The sequence below is a fragment of the Dipodomys merriami genome, unplaced genomic scaffold (genome assembly GCF_024711535.1).
Source record: "Dipodomys merriami isolate MVZ:Mamm:240054 unplaced genomic scaffold, mDipMer1.0.p SCAF_1, whole genome shotgun sequence".
Taxonomy (NCBI): Eukaryota; Metazoa; Chordata; class Mammalia; order Rodentia; family Heteromyidae; genus Dipodomys; species Dipodomys merriami.
The window spans coordinates 17,275,491-17,303,215 of NW_027202270.1; the positions used below are offsets into that span (position 1 = coordinate 17,275,491).

General features: G+C 49.3%; 1 protein-coding gene across 2 annotated transcripts; it reads right to left on the minus strand.

Moving 5' to 3' along the window:
• Window positions 1-240: 240 nt before the first annotated feature.
• Vil1 (villin 1) lies at window positions 241-27,433 on the minus strand. Of its 2 annotated transcripts, none has more exons than XM_070017220.1 (20): window positions 27,378-27,433; window positions 21,778-21,863; window positions 21,210-21,284; window positions 18,936-19,132; window positions 17,661-17,769; window positions 17,452-17,562; window positions 15,183-15,385; window positions 15,005-15,083; window positions 14,788-14,886; window positions 14,006-14,159; window positions 12,995-13,095; window positions 12,772-12,909; window positions 12,057-12,215; window positions 10,382-10,561; window positions 9,663-9,808; window positions 8,295-8,439; window positions 7,673-7,861; window positions 6,158-6,226; window positions 4,466-4,606; window positions 241-530 (listed from the first exon to the last, which is right to left on the minus strand). In XM_070017220.1, the coding sequence occupies exons 2-20, from the start codon at window positions 21,850-21,852 to the stop codon at window positions 417-419; spliced, it is 2,484 nt and encodes an 827-aa protein (XP_069873321.1). In that variant the 5' UTR covers window positions 21,853-21,863; window positions 27,378-27,433; the 3' UTR covers window positions 241-416. The 2 variants fall into 2 exon arrangements, with proteins under 2 accessions (XP_069873321.1, XP_069873327.1); XM_070017226.1 differs by lacking the exon at window positions 27,378-27,433 and adding an exon at window positions 22,734-22,834.
• Between the last annotated feature and the right edge of the window lie 292 nt (window positions 27,434-27,725).

Consider the following 27,725-nt stretch of genomic DNA (forward strand, 5'->3'; position numbering starts at 1 on the left):
CTAAGCCATTTAACTCTCCTTCAAAGGAGTCCTCTTCACTTTTACCACCTAATAAGGCAGTGAAGAAAATGAATGTGAAGTTATTACCATAGGAAAGATGTAAATCCAAAATGCCCTGCCTCCCTACTATAGCTAAAAGTGTGTCCTGATGAGGAAAGTGTTGTGCGAAGTGTTTGGTGGTTCCTCTAAGGATAGAAGCCCTAGAGCAAGATGGGTAAAAGTGATTCCAGCAACCCCAGATAGAGATACACCGACCACCTTCATTCAGATCACAGGCTTATTGGGGCGGCAGAGTCTTTCTGAAGAAATGGGTAGGTCACTAAACACAAATAGTGTGGCTGCACACTGCTGCTCACAAGGCAACCACCTTCCAAGTAGGGAACAATGCTGCTTTACAGGACAATGACAATTGCCTCTCAAAATAGTCCTTTTTCTTTCTTGAGGTTTTGTTGCTTCCATCGTGGCAGGGCAGAGAAGGCAGCTGGAGTCATCCCCAAAGCCTTAGTGAAATCTTCAGTGGACAGGTGTTCCTAGGAGAGAGGACCAAAGGGAAAAGGTCACAATCTTCTGGGTTTGCTGATGAGTCATACAAGTATAGCACGTAATCAAATGAACAAAGCCAGCACTGTCATGAGAGCCAGGAAAGGGATGGGGAAGAAAGGCAGCATTTGGACTTCCAGAGGATCCCTGAATTTGTTAACATGGAGAGATAACATGGTAAATTGGGCTTTCTGCCAAAGTTAAAGTCACATTAGATTTGAAATGGGATACATTTCTTATCCCTTGTTTATAAGGGGGAAAACAGTACTATGTAGGATAGGGTTAAGCAAAAGGTATCTAGTTGATCTACCTTCACTTATCAAACTCAAGCCTGACCCACAAAGCAAGCAAGGTCTGCCCCTGCAAGTATATATAAGCTCCCAGTGCTACAATAGAACATGGAGCTCTTCTAGGTAGAGCCCATTCCCTCCTGGCTCCACCTTACTTACAAGGGAAATCACCTGCTCTGGTCTGCATACTGCTGTATGTAGCACTTACAGATACTGAGGCCAACTTCAGTACAGTCAGCCTAGTCAGCCCTTTGTATTGGGATCTCATACATGGATTCCACCACAGGTTGAAAATAAGAAAAGTCTACTCGACATTCTCTAAGCAGTACTGTATTAGGCATTTCAGGTAATTGAGATGTGTGTAGATTATTCACAAATACTATGCACAGTACATCAGACAGGACTTGATTCGGGTATCTGGATTCCTGGAACCCATTCCCTGCACATACTAAGGAATAACTTTTTCCAGATGCTGAGGCTAACACTAGAAAGTCAAGGTCATGTGATGACGGTATACATTCCATTGCACCATGCTGACTTTTCCTGCCTTGAATGTTTCAGGTATACTGTGAAGTCTTTTTTTTTTTGGGGGGGGGGGTAGGGGGGGTCCAGTCGTGGGCCTGAACTCTGGGCCTGGGCGCTGTCCCTCAGCTCTTTAGCTCAAGGCTAGTGCTCTACCACTTGAGCCACAATGCCACTTCTGGCCTTTTTTTCTGCTTATGTGGTGCTGAGGAATCAAACCAGGGCCTCAGGCATGCAAGGCAAGTGCTCTACCACTGAGCCACCTTCCCAGCCCCTCCTATGAAGTCTTTCTGGAGCTTTACGACTACCGACGGCTTCATCCCTATCGGGATTCAGCTTTGTACCTAGATAAAACCTTGTCCGTGTTTACTATGTGGGTTTGGCTTAAAGAGATAATGGGAGAGCAGCTGCAGAAAGCCGAAGTGAGGAGGAGGAAGGGAAGGGTTTAAAGAGGAAAAGCTAGGAAGGCCAATGAACAAATTCACAGTCATATATTAAGCCCATTTTGGGGAGGGGGTGGAAATTGGATAAATTGCTGGTACCAGCTCCTCTGATCTGGTAAGTGACCCCAAAGATGAGCACAATTTTATAAAACATGCAATTGATGGAAATGACATTGATGCCCAGTTGGTTATACTGTTTGAGGCAGCTAACCACCCTCCAGGCACATTCAAGGATAGTTAGTGAAATTAAACAGTGATAAAGCATCTTATCTCTGCCTTTATCTCTTATACTGGCTTAAAGGTAGACAAGACCAGAGTGAATGTGATAGGTTTCCTTTCAAATCTTTTTTGTGTGTGTGTGCGTGTGTCAGTTGTGGGGCTTGCACTCTGGGCCTGGGCTCTGTCCCTGAGCTCTTCAGCTTCACTCTACCACTTGAGCCACAGCACCACTTCCGGCTTTTTCTGCTGTGCGCTGCTGAGAAATCGAATCCAGGGCCTCATGCATGCAAGGCAAGCACTCTTCCACTGAGCCACCTTCCCAGCCCCTCCTTTTAAATCTTGAACAGCCCCACTGAAGTGGGTTTGCCCTGGGACACATGTCATTGACTTCCAGACATCCCTGTGTTGAACAGCTCCTTGGTAAATACCTGTACCTGGGTTTCAAGCTCACGGTGGGTCTTATATCCCAGTTTTTTACCTATTAAATAGTCATCTACCCCCAGCCACTCTTTCCTTGAGGCTCTTAGGAACCCCTTCATCCCCAGGCAGGGCAATGCAGCAACTTGTTTTGAAAGAGAGTAATAAAGTCTATGTGTAGTTCTCCACCCTTGGTTCCGCCCAGATGTGGCTGCTGTGGCCTATGTCCACATATGGCTCCACTATCCCCACTCCAGCCTAGCCAGCCAGGCTGGCTCCTCAGCTGTGTCAACTGCTGGACTCTGACCTCCAGGCCAGATAGCATAGAATGCCCATCCCAGTGAACTTGTGTCTTTGCATGGGTACTGCTCTTGAACTCTATAGCCTCATCCACCTCCACATCTGTTTTCCTGAGGTTTACTCATTGAACCTCAACATTTACTGATTGCATGCTGCAAGACCTGCCATCCCACTTTTGTCACTGGCTCACCTTCAGAGTTTGGAATAGCCAGGAAGGTCTTAAAACTTTCCCTACCCTCCCAGCTCTCCCTCAAGGATGCCCAATTTTTCCATGATTAGAAACCAGCATCAGCCATGTGCCAGCACCTCATCCCTGTAATCCTAGTTACTCAGGAGGCTGAGATCTGAGGGTTGCAGTTCAAAGCCAGACTAGGAAAGTCTAAGAAATTCCTATCTCCAATTAACTACCAAAAAAAGAAAACAAGTGAGTGAGAGAGGGTGAATGAGAGAGACAGAAACACAGGAAGAGAGAGGGAGGAAGAAGGAAGGAAGGAAGGAAAGAAGGAATGGAGGGAGGGAGGGGATAAAGGGAGGGAGGGAAGAAAAGGAAGGAGAGAAAAACGGAAGAAAGATGGGAAGGGATCGGAAGGGGAAACAAGGCAACAATGCTTGAAATGTACTCATTATCTTGCCCATGTAATTGTAACTCCTCTGTATGGTATTTTCACAATAAAAAAGAAAAGAAAAGAAAAAGAGAGGGCTGGAAAGAGTGAGAGGAAAGAAGGAAGAGAAAGAGAGAGGGAGGCCTGGAAGACTGAGCCAGTCACAGTGACTCATATCTATAATTCTAATTACACGGGAGGCAGAAAATTGAGATTATGATTCAAGACAAAAAAGTATAAGCCTGATGTGGTGGTACAGGACAGTCATACCAGCTCTGTAGAAGGAGACAAAGCCAGCCCCAGGCAAACAAAAATGTGACACCCTAGCCAAAAAATAATGTCAATAAGGGTTGAGGCTATGGTTCAAGTGGTAGGGCTCCTGCTAATGAGAGCAAGATTCTGAGTTCAACTCCGGTACCACCCAAAAAAAAAAAAAAAACATGTTTGTGTATATGTGAACATCAATCTTTAGCTACTTCAACCACAGTGTCTTCCTGTGCATTGATGATGGACAACACATTACTTCATAAGGCAGAAGGCCCTCCCTGTTTAATTCCCACCTCCCGCTCTAGCTGATCCTTCTCCAGGAAGAACTTGATTTACCTTGATAATTCCTGTTCATCTTTCAGAAGGAAGTCTCTCTAACCCAGACTTCTTTTTTGAATACACTCTGGGAGAGGGGGCAGGGGAGATATGCCAGTACTGAGCCTTGAACTCAGGGCCTAGACACTGTTCCTTAGCTTTTTCATTCAAGGCCACACCTCCACTTCCAGATTGGTTAATTGGAGAGAAAAGTCTCATGGACTTTCCTGACTAAGCTGGCTTAGAACCATGATAGTCATTATCTGAGCCTCTAGAGTAAATAGTATTACAGGCATGAGCCACCAGTGCCCAACTTGGACTATTCTTGCACCTGTACTTCCCTTTGGTGGCACTTACCATCTCTAAAATTAATAGTGTTATGCTTCCCTGCCCTGTCCTCAGGGATAGAAGCTTCAAGAAGATGACACCAGGCTTGTTTTGTTCACTAGGACATCCCCAGCACCGGTCCCTTGCTGAGCACAAATAATCAGATTGTCTCAACAAATGGATGAGCTACATTCTCATGTCCAGATGGAAGAACCTGACCTACCTCCTTCCTGCTGGGGTCCACACCCTCCGGGAGTTCTTCCACAGGCTTGTTTACCAGCTGCTCCAGAGGGAAGATGGGCAGGGGCCCTGAGCTGAAGCTGGTGTTGGCAGTGAACACATCCACCTTGGGGCTCATGATGTCCTAGGGAAAGAAGGAACCCACAGTCACTGCAGCTGCTGTATGGCTCCTTCCCAGGTTGTCTTTCTCCCAAGTCAACATTGATTCTAAGATACTACCTTTGAGAAGCCTGGCCTTCCCCGACCTCTCCACTACACCCCCCATCCCCCACACACACACCTCACAAGAACACATCCCACTGGATTAGACCCAAGAGCCAGTGGTCTCTATCTGACCAAAGTAGGTTGAGTCAAAATGACTAATTTTTTTTCAATGACTTATTCTCCCTGGCTTCCCCCAGAGTTTGAGAGCTCCTCTGGAAACTTATGACCCTGTCTCTCTTATCTGTGGTGAAACTCTCATCCATAAATGTATTCAGCCTTGACCTATCATTTCCAGTCTGTACTGACAGGCCAGCAGGACTGAGAGGTGCCACAATGTGTGGGTAGAGGAGCTATGAATGTCATCATTAACCCAATGCACTTGGGAAATGGCTCTCCAGTTCTGGAGACATTTCTGTGGAGTTAGCCTTGCCTTGTTTCCCCTGTGGGTCTGTGGATTTCTTGGAAAGACTCTTGATCTCAAAGCCCCAGATCCAAGTCTATGGGCTAAATATATTTCCATAGAAATGGCAAGATCTCAGGAGTCACAAATATTCTGCCTGAGAACAGATCTCAAGGATGAGAGTGTATGCAGATGTCATTATTTCCCCAAATCAAATTCCTGGACTATCAAATTTACTTTTGAATTAGGGTCTAAACATATATAGCCCAGAGCTCACCTGAAGCTCACAATCCTCCTTCAGTCTCTTGAGTGGTGGTACTACTGACATACACCAAAATATTCAAATTTCTCCACTCTTCCCCACCTGTACTAAATCTTGAACCTAGGGGACTCTGAGCCTCAAGCTCTCACAAGGGTTTTTCACTCTTGGCTGGCACACTACCACTTGAGCCATGCTTCTACTTCTAGCTTTTGCTGGTTAATTGGAAATAAGTCTTGCATTTTCATCTGCCCAGGATGGCTTCAAGCTGTGATCCTTAAATCTCAGCATCCTGAAAAGTTAGGATTACAGACATCAGCCACCTGCATCTGGTTCAATATTTACCTTGTTTGGGTTATGGGGCTTGAACTCAGGCCCTGGGTACTGTCCCCAAGCTCTTTTGCTCAAGGCTAGCACTATATCATTTTTGAGCTCCACTTCCAATTCTCTGGTAGTTCATTGGAGATACAAGTCTCACAAACTTTTCTGCCCAGGCTGGCTTTGAACTGTGATCCTCAGATCTCTGCCTCCTGAGTAGCTAGGACTACAGGCATAAGCCACCAGTGCCTGGCTCAAATTTTACTTTTTAATGTGCTATTCTCATCGCTCAGTCTCCTATGCATGATAAAAATTGGGGAGAATTTCACTAGGAACTGGAGAAAGAAAACAGATGCATTGGTGTCAAACAGAAAAAAAGAACTTCCATGGGAAGGAAGAGGAACGGAGATGAAAACACAAGATACTCATGTGAAACATTCTCAGCAACCCTAGGTCTGACAGTCACTCAAAACAGACACCTGCCCCATACTCACAGATGAGATCTGGCCCCAGTCCCCAGAGTTTCCAAGCTCCGCCTTCAGGTCCTCATAGGATTTGGCATTCTGTGTATAAAGTACATAACAGATCAGACTGAGCAAGAAACAAGAGCCTATTTTCCTTCAAGAGTTAAGAAAAATCTAGGCACCAGTGGCCCATACCTATGATCCTAGTTTCTCAGGAGGCTGAGATCTTAAGATCATGGTTCAATGCCATCTAGAGTCTCTGAGACTCTTCAGTTAATCACCAGAAAATCCAGAAGTGGAGTTGTGGCTCAAATGGTAAAGCACCAGCCCTAAGTGAAAAAGCTGAGGAACAGCCCACAGACCCTGAGTTCAAGCTTTAGTACCAGCACCAAAAAAGGTAAGAGAAAGCTGGCCTGGGGCCTGCTGGTGAGAAGGAATAAAGGAAGCAAAGATGTCAACTGAAAACATGTAAAATGGTGAGGATATGAGATCAAAGGGACTGACAGATCACAAAAGGACAGGGTAAGGCACGGCAGACCATTTATCTGTCCCTGCTGAGCCCAGGGTAAAAATGGAGAATTGGACCTTTGCCCTCCCTGTAAAGGCCTGAGACCTTGTTCTCCAGAAAACAAACTAAAAATAAAATTAAAACTAACTACAGGTTAAAACAACAGATCTGAAGAAATTAAGGTCTCTAAACCCGTCTGTTGTGCCAGTTCAGAATACCCAAAGCCATCAGCCCCAAACATATACAGCTATCAAACCTTTCCATTCTAGCTAGCTAAGAACTGTTTTAGAATTAGGTTTAATTCCAATCAACATCCATCAGCTTTGTATAGCACATAAACAAGATACTAGTAAGTTAGCCTTAGTTGGATTTTTTTTTTGGGGGGGGGGGGAGTGTTGTGAAGTGCAGGAGATTAAACCCATAGACTTGAGCATGCCACTCAAGCCCTCTACCACTGAGCTACATCCCCATCCCTTCGTTTCTTAAGATAGTGTCTTGCTTATACAGCCCAGGCTGCTGGAGTGTGGAGATTAGGGAGGGACTACCACACACAGACTATACTTAGTTTTTAATAGACTTTCTTCTCTCTCCCTCACTAGAAGGCTTACTTAATGCAGGCTTAGTTTGGTTTTGGGTTTGGGTTTAGGTTTTGTTGTTGTTGTTTGTCAGTTGTGGGGCTTTTGAACTCTGGGCCTGGGCTCTTCAGCTCAAGGTGAGTGCTCTACCACTTGAGCCACAGCGCCACTTCTGGTTTTCTGGTAGTTAATTGGAAATAAGAGTCTCATGGACTCTCCTGTCCAGGCTGGCTTTGAACCGAGATCCTCAGATCTCAGCCTCCAGAGTAGCTAGGATTACAGGTGTGAGCCACCCATGCCCAGCAGGCTTAATTTTTATTCTAAGCCCTTCTAACCTGCCATCCTAAAGGAACAGCAAAGCCTGTGGGATCCCATCTTCCTTAGGGGTGTGCCCTGAAGACAACTCCTGGGGAAGGATATGCAGAGCTATGTCCACCAACCAGGGAGCTTGAGGCTACTCACCGTCCATTTGAAGGGATCCCAAGCCATGAACCATCCAGTGAAGGTGGGGGGCTCATGTCCCTGCTTCACCACAATGATGGGAGTCTGAGGGTCACGGCCACTGGGATGGGTCTTGAGGTATTCCTGCACGGTGGTAGCGGCGGCCTTCTTCTCCTCCTCATTGGCATGCTTCCCTATCCAGAAGAACACCTGGCGAGAGTGTCACAGCTTAGTCAGTCCTTCCTGTCTTCCCTGGCCCAGGACTCTGCCTGTCCAGCTGTGGAGCCCAGCCCTGTAACTACCCAGTAAAATGACCCTAAGTCATTTAGACTGAAGATGGACTTGGACCATCTGGCCTTGACTCTGCTTCTGGGAAATGAAGAGATTGGACCGATGCTTGTCCCCAGAGCCTAACAAGATTCTCAAAAAGAATCCTTCTGGAATGGGGAGTACAAGGACTCTGGAAGAGAAGGCTGCATCCTGCCCTCTGGACATGTCCCTTCCTCTTCTTTCTTTATTTTCTGCTGTTCATCATACCATTCTCAAGGAGGAAGAAAAGAGAGTCCCAAACTCTAAAGCCACTGGGGCTCCTTGGTGGGTGGGAAGGGCTATTCTCCCTCCACCCCCAGGCCCTCAGCCATACCTGGTCCCAGACATCCAGGAGGAACACATCCTCCTCCTCCAAGTCATCCTGGTTGAAGTCTAGGATCTCTGTGGCCAGGAAGCGCCCAGTTTGGTTGGAACATTCAAAGAGCCGAGGGGTGATGACTGCGTTTTCCTCCTGTAGCCTGCAAGTAGGGATGGAAGATGTACTGGCAGGAAGAATGGAAGGACTGTGGAGTCTGGAAGATACAGAACTCTGATACGGGCAAGATACAGGAACTTGGGCATGAAAAGGCCATCTCCTCAAAATATGCCCTTAAGCCAGGTACTGGTGGCTTACGCCTATAATCCTAGCTACTCAGGTGACCGAGATTTGAGGATACACAGTTCAAAGCCAGCCCAGGCAGGAGAGTCTGTGAGGCTCTTATCTCCAATAAACCACCAGAAAACTGCAAGTGGCGCTGTGGTTCAAGTGGTAGAGCACTTGCCTTGAGCTGAGGGACAGCGCCCAGACCCAGAGTTCAAGCCCCATGGCCGACCAAAAGAAAAAAAAAAAAGGAATAGAAAAGAAAAAAGAAATATGCCCTTATGATTGAAAAACATTCCCTGCTCATCCTGAGTGCTCCCAAAAAGAACCCCAACCCCATGCTGCTTCTCTGACTTTTACCCCCCTAGTTCTTCCATAGCCCTAGTAGAAAGTTCTTTCTGCTGTCTTTCCTGCTCCAATTCAGTGTCCTTTTGCTTCTGGATTCTTTTCTTTCCTTCCTTCCTTCCTTCCTCTTCTCTCTCTCTCTCTCTCTCTCTCTCTCTCTCTCTCTCTCTCTCTCTCTCTCTCTCTCTCTCTCTCTCTCTGTCTCTCTCTCTCTCTCTCCTTTTTGTACAATCCCTCAGGCTTGAACTCAGGTCCTGGGTGCTGCCCCTGGACTTTTCACTTGAGTCACATTCCCCTCCTGGATTTTTGGTAGTTAATTAGAAATAACTGTCTCACAGACTTTTCTGCTTGGGTTGGTTTTGAACTGTGATCCTTAGATCTCAGCCTCCTTAGTAGCTAGGATTACAGTCATGAGCCATCAGTGCATAGTAACTTCTGGAAAAACCATTTGAGGGCTAGAAGCATAATTTAAGTGAGAGAGTACCTGCCTAGCAAATAAGAGGCCCTAAGTTCCAACCCCAGTAACTACTGAGAAAGAGAGAGGGTTTGAAAGATGGTTTATGACTGTGTTAGCCCGTAAGGACAAGATCTGGGTTCTGGCATCTTTTCCTTTGGCTCTCTGAGCTGCCTCCTGTGGCTATGAACAGCCTTGCTGACGAAATCCCTCTGCCTAGCCCTGCGCATCTCATGGTGAGTAGCAAGTAGTACAGTCCAATCAGAACAAAAGCTAGAAGTAGAGGACCCAATCATAGTTACCTTTTGGTGTTGGCGTAGGGTGCCTTCCCTCCCAGGGCCATCCAGAAGTTGGCTGGCTCCTGCCCTTCCACCACCACTTGTTTTTCTGTCCGGGAGATGGTGTCAGCAACCATCTTGGCCATCTCCCGCTCATCACCACTGCAGCCCTGACAAGAGTGGGGTGGTCTGTGTTGGGGAGACCATCCCTAGTGCCGCTCCTCCCCTGCCCTTCTGTCACATTCTGCCCCAGAGCTCCAGGGTCTTTAAGGAGGTCTTCCCTGTGCCCACAGCCACTGCAGAGACAATTCTCCAGCCTCCCTTCCACCCTTGACATGCCATGGCAGAGACAGAGCAGGAGAGACTAGAGATCCCATTCAGAGGACCTGAGAAGGATGCCAGTAGCCCATGAGAACTCACACAGAGATTAAAGGGAGAGGCAGTGATAGACAAGGAGCAAGCAGAGAGTCCAAGACACAAAGACAAAGCAACACTGGGCCATCTAAGGCACCTGGAGAGACTGTTCCGACAGAGAGGCCGAGAACCTGAGTGAACTTGGAAGCAAGACAGAAAGACTAGAGCCACAGAGAGAGAGAAAAAAAAAAACCTGGGCTCCCCAAGGTGTCTGGGGACCCAGAGAGCAGGGTCCGGTCAGCCCAGGTCCTACCCTGAATCAGATCATTCTGTGGCTAAGGAATTCCCGGGGCCCACTTGGGGATAGAGAGCCCGGAGGCCCTGCACACCTTCCCACACCACAGGTAGCAACAGGATGGAGTCTTGAGGATAAAGACGTCATTGGAATTGAGGGAGGCGGCTCGGGCTGTGACCTCGAAGGCTTTGGTGTTGTTGGTACTTGTTCCCCGGACCTGGAACAGCCTTGTGGAGGGCACGGGCTCCGTGCTGTTATCTCTGGACGTGCCTCCCTGCAGGTGTAGGGAAAAAGCACGAGAAAGAAACAGGGATGACTTAGTAAAGAAGTGGGGCACAAATGGGGCTGGGAAGGTGGCTCAGAGGTGGAGTGCCTGCCTTGCATGCATGAGGCCCTGGGTTCGATTCCTCAGCACCACATAAGCAGAAAAGGCCAGAAGTGGTGCTGTGGCTCAAGTGGTAGAGTGCTAGCTTTGAGCTGAAGAGCTGAGGAACAGTGCTCAGGCCCAGAGTTCAGGCCATACCACCAACCAAATGAAAAGACAGCAATACATTGGGCACCAATGGCTCATGCCTGTAATCCTAGCTACTTCAGGAGGTTGAGATCTGAAGTTTGTTATTTGAAGCCAGCCGGGACAGGAAAGTGTGTAAGACTCTTATCTCCAATTAACCACTAAAAAGTCAAAGTGGAGGTATGACTCAAGTGGTAAAGCAAAACTAAAGGATAGCATCTAAGCCCAGAGTTTAAGCCCCAGTACAGGTACCAACCAACAAACAAACAAATAAAAGAGAATCCAAGTAATATCAGAGAGGTGGGGGTGAATCTACTCACCTCTCCTTCGTGTCCTCCAAAATACCATCACAAGACTATCCCCCAAATGGCTTTGATCCTGGCATCTTCTGCACAGAAACTTTCTGTGGCTCCCCATTGCTTATAGACAAAAAGCCACCTCCTTCCTGGGCATCATGGAGATGCCAACGACTTTTGCAGGTTCTCTCTCTCTCTCTCTCTCTCTCTCTCTCTCTCTCTCTCTCTCTCTCTCTCTCTCTCTCTCTCTCTCTCTCTTTTTTGCCAGTCCTGGGGCTTGAACTCAGGGCCTGGCACTGTCCCTGAGTTGCTTTTGCTCAAGGCCAGAACTCTACCACTTAAACTACAGTGCCTTTTCAGTTTTATGTGGCTTTTTCCATTTATGTGGTACTGAGGAACCAAACCCAGGGCTTCATCCATGCTAGGCAGGCTTTCGACCACTAAGTCTTACAATCTTTCCTGCCCGGGCTGGCTTTGAACCAAGATCCTTAAGTCTCAGCCTCTTACGATTACAGGCATGAGCCACTCGTGCCCAGCTAAACTCAATTTTAATGCCTGACATTTACTCACACTATGCGCCTAGCTGAGTTCCCTGCTCAGGTACAGTCATGTGACTGTCCTCTCCCCACGAGATACTAAGCCGTGTCAGCCGGCCATACCGCTCCTTACTCAGAGAATTGCAAACGCCTGTGGACTTAGAAGGTGCCCATTAAATAGATTACTGTTTAAACAGGTAGAAGAGCCAATAGGTGTGGAAAGCAGACAGTACTTGCACGTGGTAAGAGCTCATTAGTTATGTTTTTAAAGAGCCTGAGTGGTTGTTTCTGTTACCAGGTTCACACCAATGATGGAGCCTCAAAACATCTTTTCCAAAGACCATGAGGAATGGTCTTTGCCCAGCCCCGTGCCCACTCCGCACCCCCTTTCCCCATCTCCTGCCTTCATACAGCAGCCAGCCATACCTGGTAGACCACCATGCGTCCCTTGAAGATGGACATAAGGTGGGGTGGCTCCTTGCCCATTGGGACCCGAATCTGGACTGGCTCATCATTGTACTTCTGGTCCAGGATGACAGCTTGATAGGCCGAGGCTGCAATTTCATCCTGGCTGGCCTGGCTGCCCTGGGGAAGGAAGGAGGCGGGGTGGGGGTGGGGGTGGGAGTGGGGGTAGGGTCAGGTTCCTGATTCTGACCCCAGCCTCAGCCCCAGCAACACTCCATCTCTTCATTCTGTCTGGGAACACAACCCAAACCTCCCCCATCAAACCTCCACCCTGCACGCAGCCAAGGCCTAAGGAGCGCACCGCAGATCTGACTCCAGCTCCAAACCCGATCCTTTCCCAAGCCCAGATCAGCCCTGACCCACCTCAACCCCAAACCTGCTCTCCTCCCTCACTTGTCCATCCGCAGGGAACACACAATTCACCCCCTGCTCGCTCCCATCGGACACACAATCCCCAGGCAGAGAGGTGACAGGAATGTACTGGTGTTGGGAATGGAAGGGAGACTCAGAGCTGAAGGGAAAGGACTGGGAGGCACTGGGAGCCAGCCTGACCGCCAGCTGCCCCCGGCATGGAAGGTGCTGCCTCTGGCCAGTATTCAGCCCAAGGTGATGGCAGAGGTACGGGGAAGGGAGGGGAAGCCAGCGGTACTCAGGTGAGCTAGAGCAAAAGCCTGACCTGCCAGATGTAGAGCAGGTAGTGCTGCTTCTCGCCAATGAGGTAGGTATAGAGCAGCAAGTAGCAATCGCCGCCATAGAAGTGGCCCAGCCACTTGGAATCCACAGGCACCAGTTCTAGATCTTCAATGCGCCATACCTGAAAGCAGTATCAGACAGGTCTGAGCTCCAGGCTGGGCTCTGCCATCTCCTCCACCCAGCATGGACCTCCATCTCTCACGCACCTGCACCTCTCCACTCCCGTCGTCCACCATCTTTTGCTGGGCTGCTACCTGAGGCTGGACGTGCATGGAGGTAGCATCAAACTTGACTTGTTCCACCTTGGCTGTTGGGGACAGGGGCATGATGACACCAACTAGCTGAGATACCCCAGGTCTCCACAACAACCCTGAGTGGTAGCTACAGTTCTTAGAATTGTAAGGACATTTGCAGAAATGGTTAGAAAAGTGAGAGTAAGGAAGTTTAGTAGCAGCCTGGCATCGACAGCTCATGCTTGTAATCCTAACTACTCAGGAGACTGGTAACTGAGAATCATGGTTCAAAGCCAGCCTGGGCAGGGAAGTATTTGAGGCTTTTATCTCCAATGAATCACCAACAAGCCAGAAGTAGAACTGTGGCTCAAGTGGTAGAGCGACAGCCTGGAGTGAAAAAGCTAAGAGACAGTGCCTAGGCCCTGAGTTCAAGATCCAGTACCAGTACCAAAAATAAATAAAGGTCAGTGCTTGCCCAAGGCCACACAGAAAATAGCAAAGCTATAATACAGGATCTCATCTCCACCTCCTTGCCTCTAAGATGCCTGCTTCATCAGTGCTACCCAGAGAAGCCACAAAAAGGAACAAGAGCAGTGCATTAGCTTTATTGCTCCACACCACCACCCACCCTGCTGCGTTCAGACTTCAAGCACTGACTTGGCCCAGCGCCCTCCAGGATGGGAGCTGTGCACTCTCCTTTCCTCCTCCCCCAGCGCCCAGCAAGGAGCTTGCCCTCAGCAAACACTGCCTGGTTGGTTTCCAGAAAGGCCCAGCCTTGTGGGGAATGAAAGGCAAGTCAGTCCCGCTCTGTGACAACTCTTCAGTTGATCTGTGTTCCCTGGGATCCACATCCTACCCTGGGGAGCTCAGAGCCAGAAGAGTGCATATGGAAGAGGTAAAGCAAGGAAGGAAGGTGGAAGGCCATGGTGTCTGTTGGCCTGGCTCCTGAATCCTGGATCCTATAATGCTCTGGTGCATCCTCACCTATAGAGCCCACAGTGTGGGTTTTGCCCAGGCCTGAAGTCCGGTTGGGCACTGTCCACTTCTGGAAGAGCTGCTGAAAGACTGCTGACTCAGCCCCGTCATTTTGTACCTCCACCTGCGTGCTCGCGGGGTACTGCTTGGCTTTGATGAAGTTCTGGGAAGAAAAGGGGTGGTGGAGGCTAGATCCCCACTTTTGCTCCCCAGCCCCCGTGCAAGTCAAAGCCTGGCCCTTACCCCAACCTAAGCTACTCTGTCCTCAATTCAAGTGGAAACCTGACACTACCTTAAAACTAATACTGGCCTCGGGGTCTTAGGCTCACATTCACCTTAAGTCTATTGCTGACTCCAGACCTAACTCTGATCTCAACTCCAACACCAAATCTGACCTCTAACTTGACGATGCCTTGCTTCTAATCCTAGTCCAGTGTCCACCACAACCCCAAACCTGCCCCCCTATCTAACACTGGCCACTGAGCCCCATCATCAGATTCTGTCTTGGCCCTGGCCCCAAGCTGACCCAGCCCTCTTCTGTAGGAAGGCCAGCCTCCAGGATCCTTCTCTAAACCAAGCTGGAGCATGGGGAGGTGACAGCTTACATCCTGGGGAGGGCTGCCTGGTGGCTGACATTCTGGTGAACAAAGATCCCCCCAAAAAAGGCTAGAGAATAGCCCCCCAGCCCTCCCCCACCCAGGTCCTCTCTCCATAGACCTCCACCGGTGCTATGCCCTAGTCCGAGCCCCTGCTGTCAGCTGCTGACCCTCCTCCCAGACCCCTGGCCCTACCAGCGCCTGGTTCATGGCTCCCTTCCTCTCCTGTTCATTGGCATTCTTCCCCTTCCACACGTAGATCTTCAGGCCCCCCTGGTCCAGGATATAACAGTCCTAGAGCGGGGAGAGAAAGAGCCAGATGGACCTCTTGGTGTGCTGTGATGGGCGAGTCCCGACACGCTGGACTTTTCCCAGCTTGGGGAAGAAGTGGCCGGGATGTTCTAGCTCTCACCTCGTGGCTCAGCAGGTTCTGTGTAAGCGGCCGCGTGGCGACTTCCCTAACCACCAGTTTTCCCTCAGAGTCAGACACGCTGTGGGACAAAGCAAGGGTCAGCCCCTCAGCCAGGCAGGCCCCTGGCCCCTCTCCCCGACATCCTTAGCACCCAGGAAGCTCCCAGCCCGGTCCTCACTGGTACAATTTGAGGGCAGCCTTGAGGGCCGGCTCCACCACCGAGTCAGGAATTGCAGCCTTCAGCTCCTTCCGCTGGCCAAGCACGTGGTTCATCACCGCCATCAACTCCGGAGATTCCGACTCCCTCTCCCCATCCACTATGCCCACATAGGTGCGCCCGCCCCGCTCCTGGTCTCGGATCTCCTTGGCCAGGGTTGTGCCCTGCAAGAAGGCCCCAGGGCACAGAAATGGAGGAACAAAGGGTGAACGGAGGCAGCAAAGGCACTCCCCGGACTGTGCTGAAAGTGAACTTTACAACTTGGGATGGGCATGGGAAGGAAAAAAACTGGGAGAATGAGGGAAGGGGTGACATTGTCCAAAAAGAAATGGACTCTTTATCTGAGTATGTAACTGTAACCCCTCTGTACATCACCTTTATAATAACATTATAAAATTAGAAGAGGAGGAGAAGGATGAGGATGAAGAGGACAATGAGGAGGAGGAGGAGGACAAGGAGGATGAGGAGGACAAGGAGGATGAGGAGGAGGGCAGCCCCAGAGCTGGGCAATGGTGGATCACGCCTGTAATCCTAGCTATTCAGGAAGCTGAGATCTGAGGATCATGGTTTGCAGCCAGCCCAGGCAGGAGAGTCCTGGAGACTCTTATTTCCAATTAATCACAGAAAAATCCCAAAGTGGAGCTGTGGCTCAAAGTGGTAGAATGCTAGACTTGAGCAAAAGGAGCCTAGAGTTCAAGCCCCAGGACTAGCAAAAACAAAAACAAAAAAGGCCTCAGGTGAGCCACAAAGGCTGGCTCTGCCATCCCAATTCTTCCTTATGAGCCCCAGCTTACCCAAGGCCCTCAAGAGGGGTGATGGCCAGGGCGGGTGCAAAAAAGCCAGTGGGAAGCCAGTGTGGGAGAGCAAGGCAGCGGGTGCGGGGGGAGACCCACTCACTGGGCCTTTAGTTTTGTCATTGTTCAGAATTTGTGCTTTGACTTCACAGGTTGGCACAAACACAGAGTACTGAAGATCATAGTGCTATACTCAGTCTCTGCCCCACAGCAAGCTTACATGTTCACAGTACACACCCACAGCCACACACAGACGCACACTCATATGAAAACCATACACACACACATTCATCCAGCACAGCATGACACAAGCTCATCTATAGACACATTTACACGTGCAGCTACTAGTGCACAATCTCTCTCTCTCTCTCCTTCTCCCCCCTTACACACACACACACACACACACACACACACACACACACACAGAGTGAGTCACCCTCCTTTTAGTACCAGGCCCCCTCCATCTGTGCTCCAGATGGCCAGGCCATCTCGAGTCCCAGAGCCTGGTGTTAGCCACAAGAGACATACTCTTGTCTCCAACCCAGCTCTCGGCTCTCATGATATTTTTCAGGCTTCCCAGAAGACAGCCCTATTCTAGGATGCCCCAAACTGCCTTCTGTTTCCTCCCTGAGAATTTCTCTACCTCAGGAATCCCTGCGTCTGGAATTCAATGTTCTGAATCAGCCTCCACTGGGCTGGCTTCATTCCAAACTCCCTTCACATGCTATATGCAGTAAGTCCAGATTCTACCTGCCTGGGACCTCTTGCTTCTGTATCTCCATAATGGTCATAGGGACTCTTGCTGGCCTTGACCTCTCCTTTGCCCCCTCTCCACTCAGAGGCCAGATGACTATCAAAGGCTGGGAGCACTGAGCTACAACCCTCGTACACAGCCCTTTGGTCACATGACCTGCCCAGTGAGACCCAGTGCCTGCTTGGCACTCTCCTGCTATGCCAGGAACTCTCACCAGTCCCCTCCTTCCTGTCCCAGGGCCTTCTCTCCCTGCTGCCCTTCATTCTAGAAGTTTCTCTGGATACCTAGCACTAAGCTCCTCCCCAAATCACCTGTCCTATTCTGTTCTTCCTGTCTGGCTCCACCACTCAAAGGCCAGCTGAGACCAGTGCCAGGCTGAGGCTCTGTCCATTTCTTTCACTCCCAGATCCGTAGGCTCTGCATGAGGGTCTGCCATATACTAATCCTCCCTTGGATTTATTCATAAGCATACACACTAACTCACAAGTATCTCCATGCATGTGGAGACACAGATCCTTCTTCATACACTATCCTGTCCCCAACAGTCAGTGGAGAGGGGCCTGGGAGAATGGAGACCAGCCAGAGAAGGGTTGGGGTCTGTCTAGTTGGACTGGGAGTGTGCTGAGTCTGCAAGAGCAAGTGAGGTTGGGATTTCAGGGAACTGAAGATCAGGAAAGGTTACCCTGAGTCTCTCCATACGATTGCTCTCCGGTCCGTTCCACTGGATGATAAGCTTCCCCAGGTCCAGCAGGAAAACATCACCTCGGTTGAAACTCTTCCAGGACATCTCCACCTAGGAAGCATGGAAAAGTCTAGACCCTGCTCATGGCCTGGGCATCTCTGGCCATCCCTCCCTGCCCTCCATCTAGTATCCTAGCAGGGCACACTCACCTCTCCAGCCACCACATTCCTCTTGCCCTTGACATGCAACAGCCGCTGGACATCACTGGAATTGGTCTCCACATGCTTCATGCCAGAAGCCACGCCCCCTTTCCTGATCCTGGGAAGAGAGGAGAGCTGACCCAAGGAAGTGAGGGGCTCTAAGCCCTGCTTCTACAGGCAGCCCGGTGCCACTGGGGCTCCCGGAGGCCCTGGATGGGATAGGGTGAGAAGAAGGAAGCATTGAAGTCCATGGCTAGTGGGCTCTGGTGGCTCATGGGTATAATACTAGCTACTCAAGAGGCTGAGATCTGAGGATCTGGAAAGTCTGTGAGACTCTTACCACCAGAAAACTGGAAGTGGAGCTTTGGCTCAAAGTGGTAGAGTGCTAGCCTTGAGCTGAAGAGCTCAGGGACAGTGCCCAGGCTCTGAGTTCAAGTCCCAAGACCGACCAAAAAAAAAAAAAAAAAAGACTATGGCTAACTAGATTGCTCCCTGCCTGACTCAGAGGTCAGGAGTAATTAACTCAGTTCAAGAGCATGTACTGTTATGGGGAAACCAAAGCTTCATATGTTTCTAGAAAGTTCACTAGTCTGGAGTCTGAGAAGAGGGAGCAGTTATTCCCCTGTTTGCTGGAGGGGAGGGGGGTTGGTAACATCCTCTGAACCTCCGGATATACAGAACTTCATAGGACCAGAGCCACAGGACTTCAGAATGTCCTGGATCAACCCAGGGTACATTCAAAAGGACAGGATGAGTGTTAGGGCAACAGCAAAAATAAGGATAGGAATGAAAAGTTGGATCCAGGGGCTGGTGGCTTACACCTCTAATCCTAGGGACTCAGGAAGCTGAGGTCTGAGAATGGAAGCTCCAAGCCAATCTGGGCATGAAAGTCCATGAGACATTTATTTCCAATTAACTACCAAAAAGCAGGAAGGGGAGCTGTAAGTCAAGTGGTAGAGCACCAGCCTTCAGCAAAAAAAAAGCTAAGGGGCAGTGCCTGGCCCTGAATTCAAGCCCTACTCCCTGCACACACACTACTCCCTGTACACACACACACACACACACACACACACACACACACACACACACACACACACACACACACACACACACACACACAAAGTTCCATGGCCTCCACAGCTGCAGGCTTCCTTCCCTGCCCATGTCACATCTCATGGCGCAAGGTCTTCTCATCACCGTAGATCTCAGTGTCCTTGCCCCTTCAGCTCAGCCCCCACCTCCCATTCCCACCTCCGATCCCAGCCACAGAGCACCCCGTCATACACAAGGCCCTTCTTGAAGTAGCTTCGGAAGGTCTCACTCTCATTCCCCTGGACCTCCCGGTGCTGGACAGCTCGGCCTTTCAGGAAATCATCCATCTGGGTCGTGTAGATGGCGGCTGCCCCCTGCTCATCCTGGGATGAGTCATGGCCGATCCAATAATGGATATCATAGGACAGGTTGGTGCTGGTCTTGTGGATCTGGGGAGACAGGGTAACTATGTACCTAAGGTGGGCTTGGACTCCCATACACAGAGCCCCAAGGTAAGATTGGCACAAGGGAAACACAATGGTTAGTAGGGCCCCAAGATGTGGCCCTGCCTTGCCATTGACTCTGAGATGAAGGGCAGGATGATAGCGTCCCTTCTTGGGGTCTCGCTCCTCTCATCTTGGTAGAGCCTGCATGGATGACAGCAGTGTTTCTCAAAATGATATGTGTGACTCTTCAGAGGAGTTGAGATGACCAGATGTGTAAATACTCTAAGCATTTTTCTCTGTCTATAGAAGATCAGACCCCTGTGAGTAACAAATTCTGCCATTCCCAACTCCCTTATAAAAATGGCATAGTTGGTGGGCTCTGGTGGCTCACACCTGTAATCCTAGCTACTCAGGAGGCTGAGATCTGAGGATCTTGGTTCAAAGCCAGCCTGGGAAGGAAAGTCTATGACTCTTACCTCCAATGAACCACTCCAAAACCAGAAGTGGAGCTGTGGCTCAACACGGTAGAGTCCTAGCTTTGAGTATAAAAGCTCAGAGACAGCACCCAAACCCTGAATTCAAGCCCTACTGACAAATAAAAGGCCTACTATTTACATAAATATGTGCATAAGCACAGCACAGCATTCTGGCTGCTTTAAATCACTTTCAGATAATTCATAATACTTAATACAAGTTACATGCTAGGCAACTAGTCACTGGTTTTTACAGAATGATAAGAAAAGTGTGTACATGTTTAGCACAAATGCAATTTTTTCCAAATATTTTTGCCTTCTGGTTGGTTGACTCCATGGGTATTCTGTGGATATAGAAGGCAACTGCCAGTGAAACAATTATGTAAATATAGCTACTTTCTATTTTGTGATACATGACATTCCTTTTCATTTACAGTAGAGTTGCTAAGTAAATGCATTTGAATTTTCAAAGTGAGCTGGGCAGTGGTGGCTCATGCCTGTAATCCTAGCTACTCAGGAGTGGGAGCTAAGGATGATAGTTCAAAGCCACTCTTACAAGAAAGTCCCTAAGACTCTTATCTCCAATTAAACAGCAAAAAGCCAGAAATGGAGTTGTGGCTTAAGTGGTAGAATGCTAGCCTTGAGCAAAAAAGCTCAGGGACAGTGCCCAGGCCCTGAGTTCAAGACCTGACCAAAAAAAAAAAAAAAAGTGAAAGTGAAACCAGGCACCAGTGGTTCACACCTATAATCCTAGCTACTCAGGAGGCTGAGATCTGAGAATTGAGTTTGGGAGCCAGCCAGGAAGACAAATCTGAGGGTCTCTGAGTGGATCAAGTGGTAGAGTACTAGCTATGAGTGAAACAAGCCTAGAAGGAGAGGGACAGACCCTGAGTTCAGGCCCCAGGACTGGAACAAAAGATTTTGTTTTGTTTTAGTGAGCCAATTTTTTTTGGGGGGGGGGGTATGGTAGTGGGACCTGAACTCTGGGCCTGGGCACTGTCCCTTAGCTCTTCAGCTCAAGGCCAGCGCTCTACCACTTGAGCCACAGCGCCACTTCCGGCTTTTTTCTATTTGATTATGGGGTGCTAAGGAATTGAACCCAGGGCCTCAGGCATGCAAGGCAAGTGCTCTACCACTGAGCCACCTTCCCAGCCCTGCCAATATTTCTTTAAAAATCTAAATGCTTTTTATAATGCAGATGGTACCAGTGAAAACCAAGAAGGTGATCAGAAGATTTGGTGGCTCATATCTATTGTCCTAACTACTCAGAAGGCTAAGATCTGGGATTGTGATTTCAAAGCCAGCCCAGGCAGAGACTCTTTACTCCAATTAACCACCAGAAAGCCTGAAGTAAAGCCTGTGACTCGTCAGAAGCTGGCTAAGAAGGTTAGACGTGTGGATTTAGGTAAAGAGGACAAGCCTCAGCTAGAAGGGGAATCTTCTGTGTGTTTCTCACCCTTGTGAAGCCTCACAGGCCAGTATCTGAGCACACCAGAAATGCTGTCCCCAGCAAAGCCACCTCCCCACCACCTCCAGTCTCCACTTTCCTCCCTGACACTGCAGGGGGCTTTGCTCCACTCCGCCCCCTCTGTGCCCAACCCACTTACAGCCAGGAGTATGTAGCAGTCACCATCAAAAAAGCTCCCAAAGGTATTGGAAGGGACAGGCACCATCTGCATGGCCTGAGAAGAGAGAGTGTGAGAGATATCAGAGAACTGTCTGGATCACCATCCCCCCCCCAAAGTTCAGGAGGAGGGGGAAGAGGGTCCCAAAGGAAGCAGGCCAGGAGTGCATGGGGTAAGGGCTACACCAGGACTGTGGGTGTAGCTCAGTGGTAGAGAGCTGCTGAGTGATACCCTGGGTTCCATTCCCAGCACTGCAAAAACCAATGAACCCCAAAAAGCAGAGGGCCCAGAAACCAAAGGAGGGAATAGGGAGAGGGAGAAGGAAAAGGAGAACAGGAGAAAGAGGACAAGGAAGTGGAGAGGAAAGTGGAAAGCGCTTGTGGAAGAAGTGGAGAAAAGGGAAGAAGAAATGTAGCAAAGGAGGAGCGGAAGTGAAGGGTGGAGCCGGTGGCAGGTGGCCGTTCCAGGCAGCGCACAGGGCAGGGCTGGATGAGACAGGGGCACTGCCACGCCTTGCCCTCCTCTCCTCCTCCCACCCAGCAGGGCTCACCTCGATCCTCCATATCTGTATCCCCGGAGTGGTGACGTTCAGAGAGCCTTTGACTTGGGCGTTCAATTTGGTCATGGTGAATGAGTCTGGGGAGAAGAGTGGAGAAATCAGGACTGAAGAGCTGGGAGACCCCTCAGGATCAGAGGCTACCCTTCCAGCTCAGCCCTTGCAAACGCCCCACAGCATCCTGAAGCTTCAGGCTCAGTACCTGAAAGAGGTACTGAGGTACTCGGTAGCTGGAGGTAGAGGGTGGATTCCCTACTAGAGGTCCTAATTGCCCAAAGGCCAGTCTCTAGCCTTCCTACTCTACTATGATTGTGACTCTCACTCAAGTGCCTGCCTTGTCTCCCTATCTCATCAAAACTCTCACTCCTTAGTCTAGCACTCAAATTCTCTTTCTTTCCTTTTTTCTTTCTTTTTTTCCTTTCTTTCATTTTTTCCTTCTTTCTTTCTTTCCTTCTTTCTTTCTTTCTTTCTTTCTTTCTTTCTTTCTTTCTTTCTTCCTTTCTTTCTTTCTTCCTTTCTTTCTTTCTTCCTTTCCTCTCTCTCTCTCTCTCTGTTAGCACTGGAGCTTGAACTCAGGGTCTGGGTGCTATATCTTAGCTTTTTTGCTCAAGTTGGCACTCTACTACTTGAGCCACAGATCCACTTCCAGCATTTGGGTGGTTAATTAAAGATAAGAATTTCACAGCAAAACAAAAAACAAAAAACAAACAAACAAACAAAAAGAATTTCACAGGGCTGGGAATGTAGCTTGGTGGCAGAATGCTTGCCTAGCACGCATGAAGCCTTGAGTTCCATTCTTCAGTGCCATATAAACAGAAAAAGCAAGAAGTGGTGCTGTGGTTCAAGTGGTAGAGTGCTAGCCACATGCAAAAGAAGCTCAGGGACAGTGTCTAGGTCCTGAGTTCAAGCCCCAGGACTGGCCAAAAAAAAAAAAAAAAAAAGAATCTCACAGACTTTCTTGCCCAGTCTGGCTTCAAATTGTTATCCTCAGATCTCAGATTCTCAGATTTCCTGAGTAGCTGGGATTACAGGCATGAGTCACCAGCACCCGGCATGGGTAACTTCTTTATCTTCATCAATTTCTATTGAAAAAAAATTTTTATAACAGAGCCATGCTTAGTTTTAAAAACAATTATACAGTTTACAAAACAGAAAGATGAATTGATAACAGAAGAGCAGATAAGCAAAATGTAATATGTCTACACAATGGAAGACTATTCACCCATAAAAAGGAATATGCCACAATCAATGCAGAGGAGGCTTATGCTAAATGAAAGAATCGGACACAAAACTATATTGAATAGCTCCATTTACATTTCCAGGACAGGCAAATCTGTAGAGATGGAGTCTGTGGTTGCCAGGGACTGGGAGGAAGAATGGGGAGTGGCTATTGATGGGTATAGAGTTTCCAACTGGGATGATAGAATAGTTATCGAATTAGATAAAAATGAAGATTCATTATAAATGTAATAAGTGCCATGGAATTGTAGCTTTAAAACAGACAAAATGTTTAGATACAATGGCATAGGGCTGTAATGCCAGTGACTTGAGAAACAACCATCAGGACAGTCATAGTGGAAGGCCATCACGGGCAAGAAAGTGAATGCCTGGTAGCAAGCCTACCATCCTAGCTACTTAGGAGGCAGAAGTAGGAGGATCACAGTCTGTGACTTTCCGATAAAAAAATTGTGAGCCTCTCCTTGAAAAATAGAGTGAGCATGTAGCTCAAGTGGTAGAGCACCTGCCCAGCATGTGTGAGGTCTAGAGTTCACATCCTAGTACCATAAAAAATTATAATAGTCTCGGGTTGGGAGAGTGACTCAGTGGTAGAGCGCTTGCCTTGCATGCATGAGGCCCTGGGTTCGATTCCTCAGCACCACATAAACAAAAAGAAAAAAGCCAGAAGTGGTGCTGTGGCTCAAGTGGTAGAGCACTAGCCTTGAGCTGAAGAGCTGAGGGACAGCGCCCAGGCCCAGAGTTTAGGCCCCATGACCAGACCAAAAAAAAAAAATTATAATAGTCTCATTACCTGACTCTTGTAATTGTAACCCCTCTGTATACTAATTTTACAATAATAAATAAAAAATAATAATAGTAAAATAAAATGGACAAAATGGCTGGGTATAGCACTACATGATCAAACAAGACTGAGGTTGGAGGATTACAAATTCAATATCAGCCTGGGCCACACAGCAAGACCTTATCTCAAAATAAATAAATAAATATAAAGTAGGTAAAAGAATAAACCATATATATTTTTAACCATGATAAGTTTGTAAGAGGATACAGAGCTAGACACTGGTAGCTCACTGGTAGTCCTAGCTAGCCAAGAGGTTGAAATCTGGAAATTGAGATTCTAAGCCAGCTAGGAAAAGGTCTGAGACTCTACCTCCAATCAGCCAGCAAAAATTCAAGACTGGAGATGTGGCTCAAGAGGAATGCCACTAGTCTTGAAAGAAAAAGCCAAGCAAGGCTGCAAGGATAAGTTCAAGCCCTGGTGCTGGTATATAACAATTTGCTGTTTCTCACCTGCTACCAGTCACTGCTGTTGTGGCCCATCTATAATATATAACTCCCCCAGGATGAGTACCGTTTCTATTTCTTCAGTGCTTACATCCTTTCTAGCATCTGGTATAGTAGCAGCTTGCTACCAGATAGACAGAGGGATGAATGGATGGATGGATGGGTAGATGGATGGGTGGGTAGATGGATGGGTGGGTGGATGGATGGGTGGATGGATGGGTGGATGGATGGGTGGGTGGATGGATGGGTGGATGGATGGATGGGTGAGTGGATGACTGGATGTAGGTAGATGGATGAGAGGGAGAATCCCTCTTACCACTGGGACCACCCTTCACACACAGAGCTGGAAGGAGTCTTTCTCTTAATGTGTTGGCTGTTTCTGTTTTGTCCTGTAACTATGTTCTTTGCTCCAGCTGGTGATCACAATCCACCTGGGGAACTTTTAAAAAATACTGATGCTCCTGTGCTCAAGCCAAATCCCCTGGAGTCTTGATTTAATTAGATCAGGACTTGTTCTGGGTACCTTGTTTTCTGTTGTTGGGAAATGGGGCATGAGTGCTTCAAACCGCCCTCTCCAGGGATTCTGCCAAGGGCCAGGGCAGAGAACCACTTGCTCCTGATTAGTTTCATCCCTCCTTTCTTGGCCCTCCCCAGTAGGAGAGAGGCCACCCCTGTTCTCCATGAGTGTGCTCCAGCCTGAGGGAGTCACCCTCCATGACTGCTCCTTGAACTGGTGAGTAATGAATGAAAGGTCAGAAGGCCCCCACCAGTCAGGTCTGTGTACACCATAGCCTGGGATCTCTCTAATCTCCTTGCACTTTGACTTTGAGTCACATCTTACAATAATAAATGTCTGTCCTGGCCTTTCACCACTTAAGAGACTCCCCCTTCTAAGCCCCAAAGGTTGGCCGTTCCCTTGAATGTTCTGGAAGGGAAAGCCCCCTTCCCAATCAGAGCAGCACCTTTAATGACCCAAACCACCAATCCATCACACAGCACTTTCAGTGGGTTTCTGGGGAGCCCTTGGGCTTGGCTGCTACCCGAGGCCCTTGTTGGCCATGGCCTCCTCCATCAGACATTCCTCAATGTGAAGAGTCCCCAGGGCCCATTTGGATACAAAGGTGGATGATGTCCTCTGATTCATTCTCATTACCACCTTGGTCATTGTCCCCTCTTTAAACAGACTCTTGGCCCTCACTAGCTGAAGAACGTGGACACGTGCTTCCTCTGGGAGCAGGAATGCACTAGGTAATCACTACAGTCCCACTGCTCAGCTTGCCAATCAATGAACAGTGGCCTGGCAACAAGGGGATTTAATACTGGATTTATGGAGCCAATTCCTGCCTCTCCCAGAAAGGATTTGGATTCCTTGTCTCCTTCTGGAGGAGCATCAGGGTTTGGGGCTTGTGGCTGCCCAAATTGGAGGGAGCCAGCCTCCTTAAGGCCAAGGATGGCAAAGAGCTGGAGAGCTGCCTAGCGAGGTGGCCAGCCTCCCTCCAGGAGCACCCTAGCTGCCCCTTACCATGTGGGTCAGAGCACATGCCTCACCTTTGACCTGGTGGCACCTCTGCCACTCTCCTGCCTCCCCTAAACCGCAGCGAGGACCCCCATACACACACACACACTCTGCAGGCAAGGGTCCCAATTTGGAGTTGTGCCATCTTCACCTTTGACTTCCCCTCACTCCTGGTCCCCTCTCTTGGGGGAAGGGGACAGCACCCTGAAATCCCAAAGCCAGCCTGAAGCATCCTGATCACTTCCCACCCCTGCCCTTCGACCCACCCACACTCCCTGAGACCAACATGTCTGGCCCTCTCCGCAACATTTTGCTTTCTGGAACTTTAATCTGCTTGCTGGCCCAGGACTGCGGGCTCTCTGCCCTTTCTTCCCTCCCCTCCTCCCCCCACCATCGCCACCTGCCGAATTCTTTGATGCTCTTCCACACGATTGTGGTTTCATTTCTCCAGGAGGCCTTCCCCAAAGCCTCAGGCTGGGCCTTGGGGACCCCAAGTATCCTGAACTGCTGCTTCTTTGGGTTCCTGACCACATAGTGAAGAAATGACCTGTTTATAAGTTTGAGGTCCCGGCTCCAGGGCTCAGGGAGGTTGTCACCGGCAGGAGGTACCCAACAAACACTTATAGAGCTGAAAGGAGGGCCTTCCTGGGCACCGCCATCTTTCCTTTCATATCTGCTGCTCTGTCATTCTCACAATGCAGCTTTAGGGAGCCCTGGTTGCAACCACAAGTCATGCTTCTTAGTCATGCCACTGTGAGCTGGATAGTTGGGTTAGGACCCCCCCACACCTGCCCCCTCCTCCTCAGACAAAGGCCATCTGCTTCCCCAGGCCTGTGAGTGTACAAGGAGGGACCATCCCTTCTGCCTTACCCACTAGCCACTTCAGCCCAGGGCTGGAGACGGCTGAGCAGATGATCCCGGGAAGAGTGTGGCCAGGAGTCCCAGGAACCTGATCAGGGCTTGGTACCTAACTTCACTTGAGCTGAGTGGGTCACAGTGGCTGAGGAATCTGAGGGAGGAGTCAAGGCATAACCAGGGCCTAGGACCCCACGGCTACCAGCCTCTGCTTCTCCTCTCTGTCAGTTCCTGTTGGCTTTGGCCACAAAATCCAGGCTGCAAGGCCCCTGAGGTCCCAGGACAGTCTAGGGTATGGTGACACAAAGAGAGACTTTTTCAAGCAAGGAAGAAATGATCAGAGATGAGCGGAGACCGGAAGCAACACATTTGAGTCTTAGGTGGCCAATCCTCCTAGCTGCCCAGGAATATCCTGGTTTAAAGACAGAAATTCTGAGACCCAGATTGTGCGGCAAGTCTTGGGCAATCTGATGACTGACACCCAGCAAGGGGCAGGTGGGGAGGGTGAGTACTCTCAGGAGAAGAGCTTCTGTCCTTGTCCCAAACAACAGGCTGACTCTGCTTTTTCCGGAATCTCACAGTGCCCTGCCTCACCCCTCTAGCCCATACAACCTTCTTCAAGAGGTCCCAGGCGTTCAGAAATAAGCACAGATCCTGTCCTCTCCCAATGCCCCTTGGTCTCCCCACCTGGTTGCCTTACCTGTCTGGAGGAGGCTGCCGCCACCTGGGAGCTCTCAGGGAGTTGTGGCAAGCTAGCTGCAGGAGAAAGACCTTTGTCCTCACCCCCCCCCCCTTGGAGGAACTGCCATCACCATATAAGGGAAGATAGGGCCCTAGAGAGAGAGAATGGGGGGGTGGGGGTGGGGAGGCAGGTGCCCAGTCAGGTCCCTGGGAGCCCAGAGCCCAGGGATAGCCTGACAGCCAGAGCTGATGTGCCCCACCCTTGGTTCCCGAGTGAACCCCCAGGAATGAGGTGTAATTCCCCCTCGGGCTGGGGTCCTCCCTATCTGCAGGTGCACAGCACCCACCAGGGAAGGATATGGGCACT